Genomic DNA, 14,609 nt, shown 5'->3' on the forward strand with positions numbered 1-14,609 from the left:
GGCAAACTTGAAATGTGGATTCACTGATTAAAATAAGGCATTTTTCAAAAATGGGGGGCAGGTTCTCTCAGCAGACTTCTGTCCTCAAACATAGCATGAAAGGTAAAAAGAGAAACTGGGATTACCTATAGATGGTGGTTTGTTTCAATTCAGGGAACTCTATCTAAACTTTTCCCATATTTTTACACTCTGCCACTTGGGACCATGTTCTTTGTTTCATTGTAAATCTGCTGACTAAGAAGCTTTGTCTGTAAAAAGAACTTTTCAGTTCTTTTTGCCTCGGGTTATTGTAATAGATTTAAACCAAATAAACATTTAATTCCTAATGGATGGAGGGTATGAAGATAAAAAATCATTTAACCAAGAGCAGTTCCATGGCAAGATGGGGCATCATTCAGTTCTACATGGGTCACACCTTTCACCACAAAAGTAAGACCACCCATCGGTGCTAACAAAACAAAGGTAAAAGTGGTTTGCTGACAAAAAACAGATTTGCAGACCATTTTGAGGACAGATTAATTTACTTAAATATGCAGAGAAGCAGGCTAAGTAAATGTGTCCATTCATCTACTCGCTGAAGAAATATCTGTTCACTACGTACAAGGCACTGTGTGAGGCACATGGTGGTTACCATGATAGGCACAGGACTGACCCTTGATAAACTGAGAGTCGCATAGACGAAGTTTATAATTCAGTGGAACTTTAACTAGCTTGATACCATGGACCCATGTATTAAGGAACTAAGGATTCAAGGCAGCTATTAATTTGGGGCTGAAACAAAAAACACAAATCTAAAGCAAACCAATCCCCCTAAACATGATGTACAGTTTTCTTCATAGGATTTTCTTTTTGTTTAAGTTCACGAATCTGTACAAATTGATTTGGAAAGGATATGAGATAATAGAAGTAGATAAGCTTTAGAGCCTTCCCCACTCAACCATAAGCATGGTTTAAGAAAAAGTTTGGAAATCCCTAGTGCTAGACCACTCTGTTTTGAGGTCATCTGGTGCTAGGACCTGTCAATTCAGAGATGAGGGGGCCACCATTTATAGAAGGCTCAGAATCTGCTTCTAATCTTTGTTTGTAAAGGCTTCTTGGTTTCCTAAGGAACATATGGCCTAGATTGAGAGTAAATATGTACCAGAGGGACTGAAAGATTAATGTAAGAGTATTCACAGATTCCTTCTTTATAATCCCCTGCTAAGAATAGTTCTGGCACTGCCACCTCAGTGTTTCCTCACACTGGCTAGCTGAAATGGATGAAGGGTGAGGTTGCCTTGTGGGGGAAGGCAGTCTGTGGAGTGGAAAACATTCTTTTCCCATCCCCTCACCATGGAGGATTAGGAGAAGGATTCCACTCAGGACACAACCCCCCCCCCACCTTCAATACATGTCTGGGGGTGCTCAAACCACCCTCCCCAGAGTGAGGCACTAGAGGGAGGGGGAGGACAAAGATCACCCTTCAGGATCCTGATCTGCCTGCAAATCCACAAGTAGGGGTTACTGAAAGATAATGAGATGCTGACAGCCAAATGGGTGAATATTGCAAGGGGCCCCTGGTGCCTGGGGATGAGTCCCTGTCCATGGGAACTGTTGCAGGCACTGCTCATTCAACCATATGAAAGGAAACTTGTGGAATATATGACTGAGCAGAGAAGTTGCCTGATCCCCTAGATTCCCTTCTAAACACTCACTGTCATACTCTGCCTGCCAAAGGAGACAATGACCCTCAATGCCACAGAGATGTAGCTTAGGAGTAAGGGTCTCTCCACTTAAGGCTGGTGTTTGAAATTGCCTAAAGGCAGAATCCTTTAACCTGAGAGCTGGAAGGGACCAGGGGTGTCCACTACTTAGAGAGAGAAATTTCCAAACTGCATTATGAATGTAAAGACAAGATGCTGACAAGATCTTAGACTTTGGTATCTAATCCATGGGTGTCAGTTGGAAATCAACTGGAAATCAACCTAAATCTTGTTGTTAAGGAGTTTATTCATTCATTCAACAAATATTTACGGAGTGCTGGCACTGTTATCAAATTTGGAGATAAAGTAGTATATCAGAAATTTTGCTTTCACAGAGTTGACATCCTAGTTTGAGGAGAGGGGTTAAGAAGAATCTCCTAATCTGGTAAACAACAAAGGCCTGTGATTGTTCAACTCTTAAGGCAATCCTCAGATCTCCAACCAACAGGAGTAGGATTAAAAAAGAAGTGGCATTGATCCCACTTCTGACACCAATCCCACATCCCACTTGTGTTTTGTGGTTTTTTTTTTTTTTTTTTTTTTTGGCTGTCACCCACGGCATGCAGAACTTCCCTGATCCCTGGTTTAGGGATCAAACAGCGACCTGTGCAGTGGAAGCTCAGAGTCTTAACCACCAGACCACCAGGGGAGTCCACCAATCCCACATCTGATTGCCTGAAGCCCTTGCCAGAATGCAGTCAGCCACTTTCCAGGTAAACACTGGATATCTATTGAGGTTTTAGATGTAAGAGAAAAACCAAGGGCAGCTAAATTTTGCTTTGACTCTCACTGAGCCAACTCTTTTTGTAAAAGTCAGAGATTCCAGAACAAAAAAACAAGGGAAATGGAAAGATGTGAAAGGTTTCAAATGTTGGGGAGGTAATGGTAGTAATAATAAAGTTGATATAAAACTGTCATTAACTAACTTTTGCTTTAAAAAATGGCCAAGATGGAGACTGATTTCAAATTAAAATTTTTAAATGTGAGGATTTCTACTTTAAAATATGTGTACTATCCCACTGAAGCAAAGCCCAGAATTAGACGGCTTCGCTGGTAAATTCTACCAAACATTTAAAGAGGAATTAACACCAATCCTTCTCAAACTTTTCCAAAAAACTGAAGAGGAGGGAACACTCCCAAACTCATTTTACGAGACCAGCATTATCCTGATACCAAAAACAGAAAAGGACATTACTAGAAAAGTATAGGCCAATATCTCTGACGGATACAGATGTAAAAGTTCTCAATCACATACTAGCAAACCGAATTCAGCAGCACATTAAAAGAATCATTCACCATGATCAAGTGGGATTTATCCTGGGGATGCAAGGAGGGTTCAACATATGCAAATCAATCAGTGTGATACATCATATTCACAGAATGAAAGAAAAGAAATATATGATAATCTCAACAGACGTGGAAAAAGCATTTTACAAAATTCAACATCCATTCATGATAAAAACTATTAACAAATTAGGAATAGAAGGAACATATCTCAGCAAAATAAAGGCCATATAAGACAGGCCCATAGCTAATATCATACTTAATGGTGAAAGGTTAAAAGCTTTTCTTCTAACATCAGGAACAAGACGAATGTGCCACACTATTCAACATAGTACTGGAAGTCCTAGCTAGAGTAATCAGGTAAGAAAAAGAAATAAAAGTATCAGAATTGGAAAGGAAGAATAAAATTGTCTCTATATTCAGATGACATGATTTTACATACAGAAAATCCTAAAGACAACCATAAACCTGTTAAATCTAATCAATGATTTCAGTAAAGTTATATGATACAAATTAACACAGAAAAATCAGTAGTGTTTCTATAAACTAACAACAAACTTTCAGAAAAAGGAATAAAGAAATCAACCACATTTACAAGAGTATCAAGAACAAAATACTCAGGAATAAATTTAACTATGGAGGTGAAAGATCTCTACTCTGAAAACTATAAGACATTGATAAAAGAAATTGAGGAAGAGGCAAATAAATGGAAAGGTATCTCATGTTCATGCATTAGAAGAGTATTGTTAAATTGTCAATACTACAAAAGCCATCTATAGATTAAATGCAATCCCTATCAAGATTCCAATGGTGGGACTTCCCTTGTGGTGCAGTGGTTAAGAATCTGCCTGTGAATGCAGGGGACACGGGTTTGAACCCTGGTCCAGGAAGATCCCTAATGCTGCAGAGTAACTAAGCCCCTATGCCACGACTACTGAGCCTGCACGCTACAGCCCATGAGCCACAACTATTGAGCCCATGTGCCACAACTATTGAGCCCATGTGCCACAACTACTGAAGCCTGTGTGCCTAGAGCCTGTGCTCCACAACAAGAGAAGCCACCGCAATGAGAAGTCCATGCACCGCAATGAAGAGAAGCTCCTGCTCACTGCAACTAGAGAAAGCCCACACGCAGCAACGAAGCCCCAACACAGCCAACAATAAATAAAGAAAAACATATTAAAAAAAAGATTCCAATGGCATTTTTTTACAGAAGTAGAACAAACACTCCTAAAATTTATCCAGAACCACAAAAGACCCTGAATAGTCAAAGAAATCCTCAGAAAGAAGAACAAAGCAGGAGGCATCACACTTCCTGACTTCAAGCTATACTATAAAGCTATAGTCATCAAAACAGTATGGTATCAGTATAAAAGCAGACAAATAGACCAATGGAACAGAATCAAGAGACCAGATATAAACCCAAGCATATACAATAAACTAACATTTGACAAGGGAGCCAAGAATACTCAACAGAGAAAAGACAGTGTCTTCAATAAATGGTTCTGGGATAATTGGATAGTCACATGTAAAAGAATGAAACCAGACCCATAACTTACACCACTCACAAAAATTAACTCCAAATGGATTAAAGACATTTAAATGTAAGACCTGAAACCATGAAACTCTTAGAAGAAGACATAAGAACAAAGCTCTTTGATATAAGTCTTGGTAATGATTTTTTGGATACAACACCTAAAGGGCAAGAAACAAAATAAAAAATAAACAAGCAGACTACACTAAACTAAAAAGCTTCTGCACAGTAAAGGAAATCATCAACAAAGTGAAGAGACAATCTATGGAATGGGAAAAATATTTGCAAACCATATATTGACAAGGGGTTAATATCCAAAATATATTTAAAAACTCATACAACTCAATAACAAAAAACCAAATAACCCCATTAAAAAATGGGCAAAGGACCTGAATAGACATTTCTCCAAAGAAGATATATGAAAGGCCAACAGGTACATGAAAATATGCTCAACATCACTAGTCATGAGGGAAATACAAATTAAAACCATAATGAGGTATCAATTCATTCCTGTTAGAATGCCCATCATCAAAAAGACAAGAGATAACAAATGCTGGCATGGATGTGAAGAAAAGGGATCCCTTGTGCACTGTTGGTGGGAATGTAAATTGGTGCAGCCACTATGGAAAAAAGTATGGAGGAGCCTCAAAAAATTAAAAATAGAACTACCATATGATCCAGCAATTACACTTCTGGACTATATCCAAAGGAAATGAAAAACACTAACTCGAAAATATATCTGTACCCCTATATGCACAGTAGCATTATTTACAATAGCCAAGACATGGAAACAACATAAGTGCCCATCAATGAATGAAATGGACAAAGAAGTTGTGGTATACACACACACACAAAATTACTAGAGTTACCCATAATTTACAAGTAAACTACATCAAACCGGTGCTAAGACAATACAATTTAAATGTTAAAAGCTAACTTTTCTAACTCAGAATTTTTTTTTAAGAGAGAGGTGACCTTGCCAGTCTGAGATAAACAGTAGAGGCTAGCAGGAAGCCCAAAGCCTTTCTGAGGGAAGAAATAAATATGCTTTAGCTTGTTTATTTATTTATTTATTTTTTGCGGTACGCGGGCCTCTCACAGTTGTGGCCTCACCCGTTGCAGAGCACAGGCTCCGGACGCGCAGGCTCAGCGGCCATGGCTCACGGGCCTAGCCGCTCCACGGCATGTGGGATCTTCCCAGACCGGTGCACGAACCCGTGTCCCCTGCATCGGCAGGCGGACTCTCAACCACTGCGCCACCAGGGAAGCCCTAGCTTGGTATTTTGATTTGTGATTTGTGACTATAAGTTATGCAGCTTCTAAGGTGAGAAAACAGGGGTGGAGGGTTTGAACCTCTCATTCTTTTCGTAAAAGGTGGAAAATGCTATAACACCCAAGACAATGTTATAAAGACGGTGTAGAAACAGAAAGGGTTAAGTCCACATTCTTTTATTCATCCCTGGACAGAGAGCCCGAAGCTGCAGGCCTCAGCACTTGTTAATAAAGGACCCTGAAAAAATACAGACTGCTGACTCAGGTGCACTGAGAAAATAATCCCTAAGCTAACTATTACATCCTCTTAGAAAAATAAAAATTAGTGAATACTTTAATGTCAATTTCCATAAAAATAGTTCAATTTGTATTTATTTTGTATCTTTTATCATAAAGTTGGAGTTCTGTCTGAATACAGGTTCCAACTGAATATATTAAATAAAAATCTCCATTATTACTGTTCCCCATGCAGATGGTTAAGCTAAGCGGTTAGGTGAGGAGGAGGTGGGAACATGGCCCCACCAGGTGCAACTAGGAAGACTAATGGCTGGTCAGTATATTTGGATTTTTTTTTAATTAATGTTTTTTTTAAATTATTTTTAAATTTTTATTTATTTTATTTTTGCCTGTGTTGGGTCTTCGTTGCCACATGGGCTTTATCTAGTTGTGGTGAGCGAGGGCTACTCTTCATTGCAGTGCGTGGGCTTCTCATTGAAATAGCTTCTCTTGTTGTGGAGCACGGACTCTAGGCACACAGGCTTCAGTAGTTGTGACACACAGGCTCAGTAGTTGTGGCTCACGGGCTTAGTTGCTCTGTGGCATGTGGGATCTTCCTGGACCAGGGCTCAAACCTGTGCACCCTGCATTAGCAGGTGGATTCCTAACCACTGTGCCACCAGGGGAGCCGCATATTTGGATTTTAATAAAAGACCATATCCCACATTTGGAGTTATTATTAGATCCTATCTAGAAATTAAGAAAATGCTTTTGTGATTCATTTCTGTGGTCATCACCCAGTTACCACAGGAGGCAAAACTGGGGTTGCATGGTATTTTGATCCATACAAGAAAACGGATATTGGTACCAAACATTTCTATAGTTTTAAGTTTCTAACTTCTGTTTTTTTTGTCTTAATGTGAAATTACAAATCTCTGGAGATGGACCAAAGATGCTTAAACACTATTTTTAAAGATACTGTGGAACCTCCTAGAGTAACGGAAATAAAAACAAAAATAAACAAATGGGACTTAATTAAACTTAAAAGCTTTTGCACAGCAAAGGAAACAATAAACAAGACGAAAAGACAACCCTCAGAATGGGAGAAAATATTTGCAAATGAAACAACAGACAAAGGATTAATCTCCAAAATATACAAACAGCTCATGGAGCTCAACATCAAAAAACAAAAAATCCAGTTAAAAAATGGGCGGAAGACCTAAATAGACATTTCACCAAGGAAGACATACAGATGGCCAAGAGGCACATGAAAAGATGCTCAACATCACTAATTATTAGAGAAATGCAAATCAAAACTACAATGAGGTATCACCTCACACCAGTCAGAATGGCCATTATCAAAAAAGCTAGAAACAATAAATGCTGGAAAGGGTGTGGTGAAAAGGGAACCCTTCTGCACTGCTGGTGGGAATGTAAATTGATACAACCACTATGGAAAACAGTATGTGGGTTCCTTAAAAAACTAAAAATAGAACTACCATATGACCCAGCAATCCCACTACTGGGCATATACCCTGAGAAAACCATAATTCAAAAAGAGACATGTACCACAATGTTCACTGCAGCACTATTTGCAATAGCCAGGACATGGAACCAACCTAAATGTCCACTGACAGATGAATGGATAAAGATGTGGCACACATATACAATGGAATATTACTTAGCCAGAAAAAGAAATGAAACTGAGTTATTTGTAGTGAGGTGGATGGACCTAGAGTCTGTCATACAGAGTGAAGTAAGTCAGAAAGAGAAAAACAAATACCGCACACTAACGCATATATATGGAACAAAAAAAAAATGGTACTGATGAATCTAGTTTCAGGGCAGGAATAAAGAGGTAGACATAGAGAATGGACTTGAGGACTTGGGGTGGGAGGGGAAAGCTGGGGCAAAGTGAGAGTAGCAACGACATATATACACTACCGAGTGTAAAATAGTTGGCTGGTGGGAAGCAGCAGCATAGCGCAGGGAGATTGGCTTGGTGCCCTGCGCGATGACCTAGAGGGGTGGGATAGGGAGGATGGAAGGGAGGCTCAAGAGGGAGCAGATATGGGGACATGCGTATGCATATGGCTGATTCGTTTTGTTGTGCAACAGAAACTAAAACAGTATTGTGAAGCAATTACACTCCAATAAAGATCTATTAAAAAAATAAATAAAATAATGCAAAAAAAGATACTGTGGAATATAAAAATGCAATGTGACTACAAAATACTGATTTTATAAAATATTGATTTTATAATTCTCATCTTTTATGAGTTGATTCTTGAGGCACTCCTAGACAGTGGTGTAAAAACTATGGCTCATCAAGACTGTCCCACTTAAATTAGGTAAAGTTTTAAGTGTCTCTAATAATTCTTGATATTGATTTGGCTGTATTTACTGGCATCTTTGATTGTATATATACAGTTATAATATTAGGTGATAAACACCTTTACATATTCAAAGGCATTTATAAAGGATAGTAATTACTGTTCAATATTAAAATGGCCTGAAGTTCTCTTCTGTGATAATAACACCAGTTTCCATTAGGGAAAAAATTTAAGAATGAGCCGATATTTTCCAAGTGCCCTTCCAAAATCTACCCTCCACGCTTCTCTCCTGTTCTGTGCCCTCCATGGCTGGGCTGTTGTGGACTCTTTCAATGGACTGTCTTGCCCTTCAGGTTCTGACTGGATTCAGCTAAAGAGAGGCACCAGTAGAAGATTAGTGAGTGAGAGGAGAATGCAATTGAGGCAACTATTCCTTCAGTACCTCCTTGCTGGGACTCACGTTAGTTACCTTCAACCCTCCCCATCAGGTCTCAGCTCCTGTAAGGTGGATTGCTCCCACAGCTACCTTCTCCATGTCTGGCAAGAGCTTCCTGCACTTGCCCTTTCTGTCCCTGGGATGGTAATGACTTACTATCCCCAAGGTGCTACCCCATCCCTATTGTTTCTTTTCTTTTTTTTTTTTAATTTATTTTATTATTTGATCTTTTGGCTGTGTTGGGTCTTTGTTGCTGCGTGTGGGCTTTCTCTAGATGCGGTGAGCGGGGGCTACTCTTTGTTGCGGTGCAAGAGCTTCTCATTGCAGTGGCTTCTCTTGTTGCAGAGCACGGGCTCTAGGCACACAGGCTTCAGGAGCTGTGGCACGTGGGCTCAGTAGTTGTGGTGCACGGGCTCAGTTGCTCCGCGGCATGTGGGATCTTCCTGGACCAGGGCTCGAACCCGTGTCCCCTGCATTGGCAGGCGGATTCTTAACAACTGTGCCACCAGGGAAGCCCCCCTATTGTTTCTTTTAATCCTGCCCACACCTTTGCTAACAGTCCCTTCATTAAGCTCTCCCCAAATTACTTCCTTTTCAGAGTATCTTTCTTTCTTGCTGGGGTCACAACTGACACAGAGTTTAGGCCAAGTGTGAAAGACTTAGGTTATTCCTTTCACTGTCTACCACTTTTATGAAATTCTATCTAAGATATTAGTTGTCTTATATTTATATATTCTTTGAAGCCAACTCTAGGGGAGCCTGAGCCAAGAATCGAAACCAGAAAAGAAAGATTTCTGAAGTTTTAGATAAGAGTATCCAATGCAGTCTTTAGAAATACAATATATAACATGGTGCAAAGACAGGAAAAAGCTCCTATTCAAACAAACCAAAGAAAGTTACATTTAAAATATCCATATAACCTTATGACTTTTTGAGCCTACTTTTTTCTATTTCAGGTCTACAATAATTTAAGCAATCTCTAGTAGTTATGGGGAACAAACTAATGCGCACTCAATAGAGACCAGATTCCCTGCTTGGGACAGGAACACCAAAGATGAGCGTGCATTGTGAGCACTAGACGAGGTTCTGGAAGCATGGATTCCTGACGATGGAAAAGACTTCCTGACCTTCCTCAGCCACATAAATGCCACAGATGGCTGCTGAGCGCCAGGATGACCCAAGAGTTCACGCAAGGCTAGGTGCTAGCTGGACAGGTGTGGCTGGGTCAAGGAAGCAAGACAGTCTGGCGTGCTAAAGCAAAGCTGAAGTGGGGGACCAGCATGCTCGGTAAGCACCTGGAAGGGACTGCATATTGGTAGGTGTAGCCTAGTATTCTTTTGAGAGCAATTACACATTTCTCTCAACTTTCCCACCTGTTGAAAGACTGAAACTGAAGATCGTATGGCTTCTGAAGAATAAGAACTCACAGTGTGTTAGAATTATACAAAAAAGCGTAATCAGGGCTTCCCTGGTGGCGCAGTGGTTGGGAGTCCGCCTGCCGATGCAGGGGATGTGGGTTCATGCCCCGGTCTGGGAGGATCCCACATGCCGCGGAGCGGCTGGGCCCGTGAGCCATGGCCGCTGAGCCTGCGCGTCCGGAGCCTGTGCTCTGCGGCGGGAGAGGTCGCAGCAGTGAGAGGCCCGCGTAACGCAAAAAAAAAAAAAAAAAAAAAAAAAGCGTAATCAAAAGCCTTCCAGCTACTTAAAAATCAAATGAGTCTAATTAGAAACAATCTATGACTATCATAAATTTTAGGAAGTAGGGATTCAGTTGCTTAAAAACTGATTGATACATAATGTGCAATTGCCTTCAAGGCACTGTTCTCAATATGACAGATGCCACACTCATCTCACAGGTTCTAAGGTGGAAAGGGATTTAAACCAGAAGTAGAACTGCCTGAAACATTGGTAGGAGGCAAAATAAGTCCCTGCACTGAGTGGGTGTTCCAAGCTCATATCTCCTGTGGTCCTCAAGTATTTGTCTCCCGTTAAGTCTTATGGGTGCATGCCTCGGCACAGGTACATAGAACAAGCACCCAGGTATCTGCAGGTATACACAGAAGGGAACAATGAAGGGAAGGTCAAGGACAGTCCCTGGTCAGTAGGGCTTGAAGTAGTCAAAGGGAGCAGTGTCAAGGCTGACAGTCCCGAATATTCCCAGGGAGAACCTGGGTGTTTGATGCCTGGCCCCCTGCACCTGACGTCTGAGATGCTGAGCATCTGCCTCTCTCTCACGCCTGGCATGCTGGAGTCTGTGGAGCCCATTTTGCGCTCCAGGTGGAGGACTCAGGGAAGCTGTCTGCCTGACTTATTGTTTGGAGTCCCCCCTACCCCAAGGACTTGGTCCTGCTCCACGTTCCCTCTCTCATTCTGCTTTCTCACAAATTCTCTTAATGTCTGCCTCGCCTGGCACCCCTTTCTTTTGCAGGTTGGAAGCTCCCTACAGTCCTATCTCTGAGGTTCAAGCTTCCCTAAAATTACTGACAAGGATTGGAGGAGACTGCTTGTTTTCAGTTCTGATTAGGAACTCACTCATGACCATGGAGGCTGCTAACTCAGACACCACTTACTACTCCTTCTCCCCTCGCCCATTCCTGGTGTGGTCCTGCTTAGCTCCCAGCATGCTGTGCAGCTGGCATCCTGCTCTATGGTTACAGTCCCCTCTGGGAACTGATGCTGTCAAGGCTTCTTTAAGTTATCGAAGACATTGCTATGTATAGAAAAGGCTTGACTATTACTTTGGACCCTGTATTTATATCTTAAAACTGTATTCTTCACTGCATGTTTTACTCACACACCCTGGTGTGAATTATTTTTTTAAATGCCAGTAAAGTGGTGAAATGCCTACCCCTGTATCTCATAACACTATGAAGCATTTTTTCTTTCATATTAAAAAAAAGTCAATCCTGTGTATGCTAATCTATGACGACCTTGTGTGATGAAGAAAATGAGGGAGCTTCAAAATTCTGGATTTTAAGACTGAAAATTCTTAGGGTCCTCTCTATCTTCACGTTTCTTACCTCCTCCTGAATTGGGCAGGTATGAGATTTTTACAGACCTGCCCAAAGAGACACCAAGACCAAGAGAGGTTCAGGTGAACCTTATTTTAGGTTAGAAACTAGCTGCAGTGTTTGGATTTAGGAATGTGATTAGATTTCTATATCTTAGTGGCCAGTCTAAATCTCAGCATGATGAATCACTGCGTTGTAGCAAGCAGCCAGAAACAACCTTGGAATAATAGCCAAGTCAACTCATTTCATAATGTTATGTGGAACTGGAAAGGTTGGGTATTTTTTTTTCAAAAGAATGTGTAATTTAGGCCAAATGTTTATTTTAGAGTGGATTATTTAAGTGGGAACCTTATTCATGTACTTAGGTGCATATGATTTTTAAAAAATTTTCTTTCTTTATTCTTAGAATTAGTTCCTTTAAAAATATTTCCTCTTTGTGGCCACTAAAAAACCATGTCGCAAGCAAAATAAACTATAACTTACAGACTACTGCAGAAAAATCTTTTTTTTTTTTTTTTATTAAAAGAGAACTCTGAACCCTCATAGTAACATTTAACAAAGATGCTAGGGAAGAATTAGGGTTTTTTTGTTTTTTTGCATCAATTCAATCTTCTTGCCTGTAGCACACCCACCATTTATTTTATGTTATTTTAACATCTGGCACTAAACTGAAGCAGGAGGAGAAATGACATTTTATTTCTTTGTATTTAAATTTCCACCTAATAGTAAAAGGTGATAGATTAGATTTAGTAAATACTTATTAGGCAGAAAGCCATGCTGAATGCAAAAAACAACTTGAACCGCATTAATTATACATCATGGGACCAGGGTACATGTGAACACTGAACCCATGTCAGTGGAAAGAGCCCACAGAGAATTCTTAAACATCTTTGAGATCCATGAAATTCTCTTTGGATGTTAGAGTTTTTATTTAGTATTTATCCTCCTTAGTATGAATATGGTAAATCAAGTAACTGTAGTAATTATGAGTTTTTGTTTGCTTTTTAGAAATGCTAAAGTGTTTCATCAATACTTACAGTAGCACATCAGAAAGCACACCAAAATCATACCAGAAACCCTTTCTACACAGAGGATCCACAGCAACAAAATCAAATTGGTTAGGCCTGGAATGGTCAGACACGTCTGAACACATCTAGGCAGGTGAAGACACATAAGAGAAGGCACACCAAGTGATACGGTGTAATGCACAGACTCTGGGCAGAACGGAAGATTATTTCTCACAATCCACAGATATTCCTCCTAGGCCTTAGAAGCCTGCCTTCCCCCCACCTCCCCAGTCAGCATGCTCCCCCATCAGCCATCACGTTCAGGACAGGTTTGGGCTGCCCTGACATCCTCTCTGGGCAAAGGGAAGCCTGGCCTAACCAAATCTCATGTCTAATCAAGTCATTTTCCATAAACAACTTCTGCAAAGTGTAACCCGCCCTCTCCTCACATTAAAGGCTGTGGGCAGTTTCCCTCAGCTTAAGCCTGTGTGCAGGTTAAGACTCTGTGCATATACATAAATAAAGACTAGCTTAAGTAGCAACTTTTGAGTGCAAAGAAAATGTACTCTGCTTTCAACGAGTTTCTTGTCAAGTGTAATAAATGCAAGCAAACCTGGCAACACCATACCTTTCTTCCACTGAAACTTCTTTCATCTGCTGGTGTGGTTTGGTGCCTTCCATCTCCCTGATGCTCACAGCACAGATCTTGGTGGTGTAATCGACGGCCTTTTCTCTAGCAACGTCACTGTCATAGCCTCGAACAGAAAGACACGGGAAGGGAGCAGAGTTGGTTTGCGGTGGTGCGGGAGCAGGTGTGGAGGAAGGCATGGCCGGCGCCAGCCACTGGGCTCACCTCCATCCTCCTCCGCGTCAGTGTCTGACTCCTCACTGTCCGCCAGCTTGCTCTCCTGGGTCCCCACAAACTCCCTCGTCCAGATCATCAGGGCCGTGTCGGCACCGCCCACCGTGAGCAGCACAGAGTCGTTGTGCAGCCACCTCACGTTGGTGACGTGGGCACTGTGCCCCACGTACCTCTTGAATCTTGCGTGCTGGCCCTGCAAAGCCGGAAAGTGGCGATGACCCCACTGGGAGTCTCATTATTCCTGTTTCTGCACTATTTCATCCCTGTTACTCTCTAGAGTAGTTTCCACTGGATACAAAGGAAACGATTCATGCAAGTAGTAATTTCCGTATATTTTTCTAGAGTGTAAGCTCCGCGAGGGCAGGGATTAGCTCTCTTTCTTCCCTAGAGCATTTCCTGCCTCGTAGGTCCTCAACAGATAGTCTGTGAGGGAATGAATAAAATGCAAGCTACAGAACCTATTTCTGGAAGGAGCCTAAGAAAGTATAAAAAGCTTGTTTCTGCTCCTCTCAAGTATCAAATGTGCATTCTCCATAGGTCTCTAGTGCAAACTCCTGATGGCAAGTCTGGCTGAAATTAGAGATCAGAAATGTCTCCCTGGTCATCCCCCACAGTGAGTTTTGTACCACAGCCCAGGCTGTGACAGAAGAGCAAGGGCCTTCTTATGATCCTGGGGCAGCAAGTTAAGGTTTAAAACGAACTCAACAGTTTCTGCCACAGACACTGGAAACAATTCCTAACACTGGAAACACTCAAGTAATTGATGTTAAAACAAAGTAAGCTCAAAGAAAAAGGAAAAAACAAACAACATCAACCCCCCTCAAAATAAAGACATGAACTGAAAAATCCAATTAATAAACGAGTTGACATGGCACCTTAAAAAACACCAAAAAAACAAAGTAAGCTCCTTTT

The 14,609-nt window shown here is 41.1% G+C and overlaps 1 protein-coding gene across 1 annotated transcript in view; it reads right to left on the reverse strand.

Annotated features, from left to right (window-relative positions):
* Positions 1-14,609, reverse strand: part of EML6 (EMAP like 6) — a 349,731-nt gene that overhangs the window by 34,126 nt on the left and 300,996 nt on the right. The window contains exons 27-28 of the mRNA XM_079941576.1: positions 13,689-13,890; positions 13,464-13,590 (exon numbers count right to left, since the gene is read on the reverse strand). Of these exons, the coding sequence (XP_079797702.1) occupies positions 13,464-13,590; positions 13,689-13,890 (329 nt within the window). The remainder of the gene's footprint in view (positions 1-13,463; positions 13,591-13,688; positions 13,891-14,609) is intronic.

This window comes from Stenella coeruleoalba (assembly GCF_951394435.1).
Source record: "Stenella coeruleoalba genome assembly, chromosome: 13".
Classification (NCBI taxonomy): domain Eukaryota; kingdom Metazoa; phylum Chordata; class Mammalia; order Artiodactyla; family Delphinidae; genus Stenella; species Stenella coeruleoalba.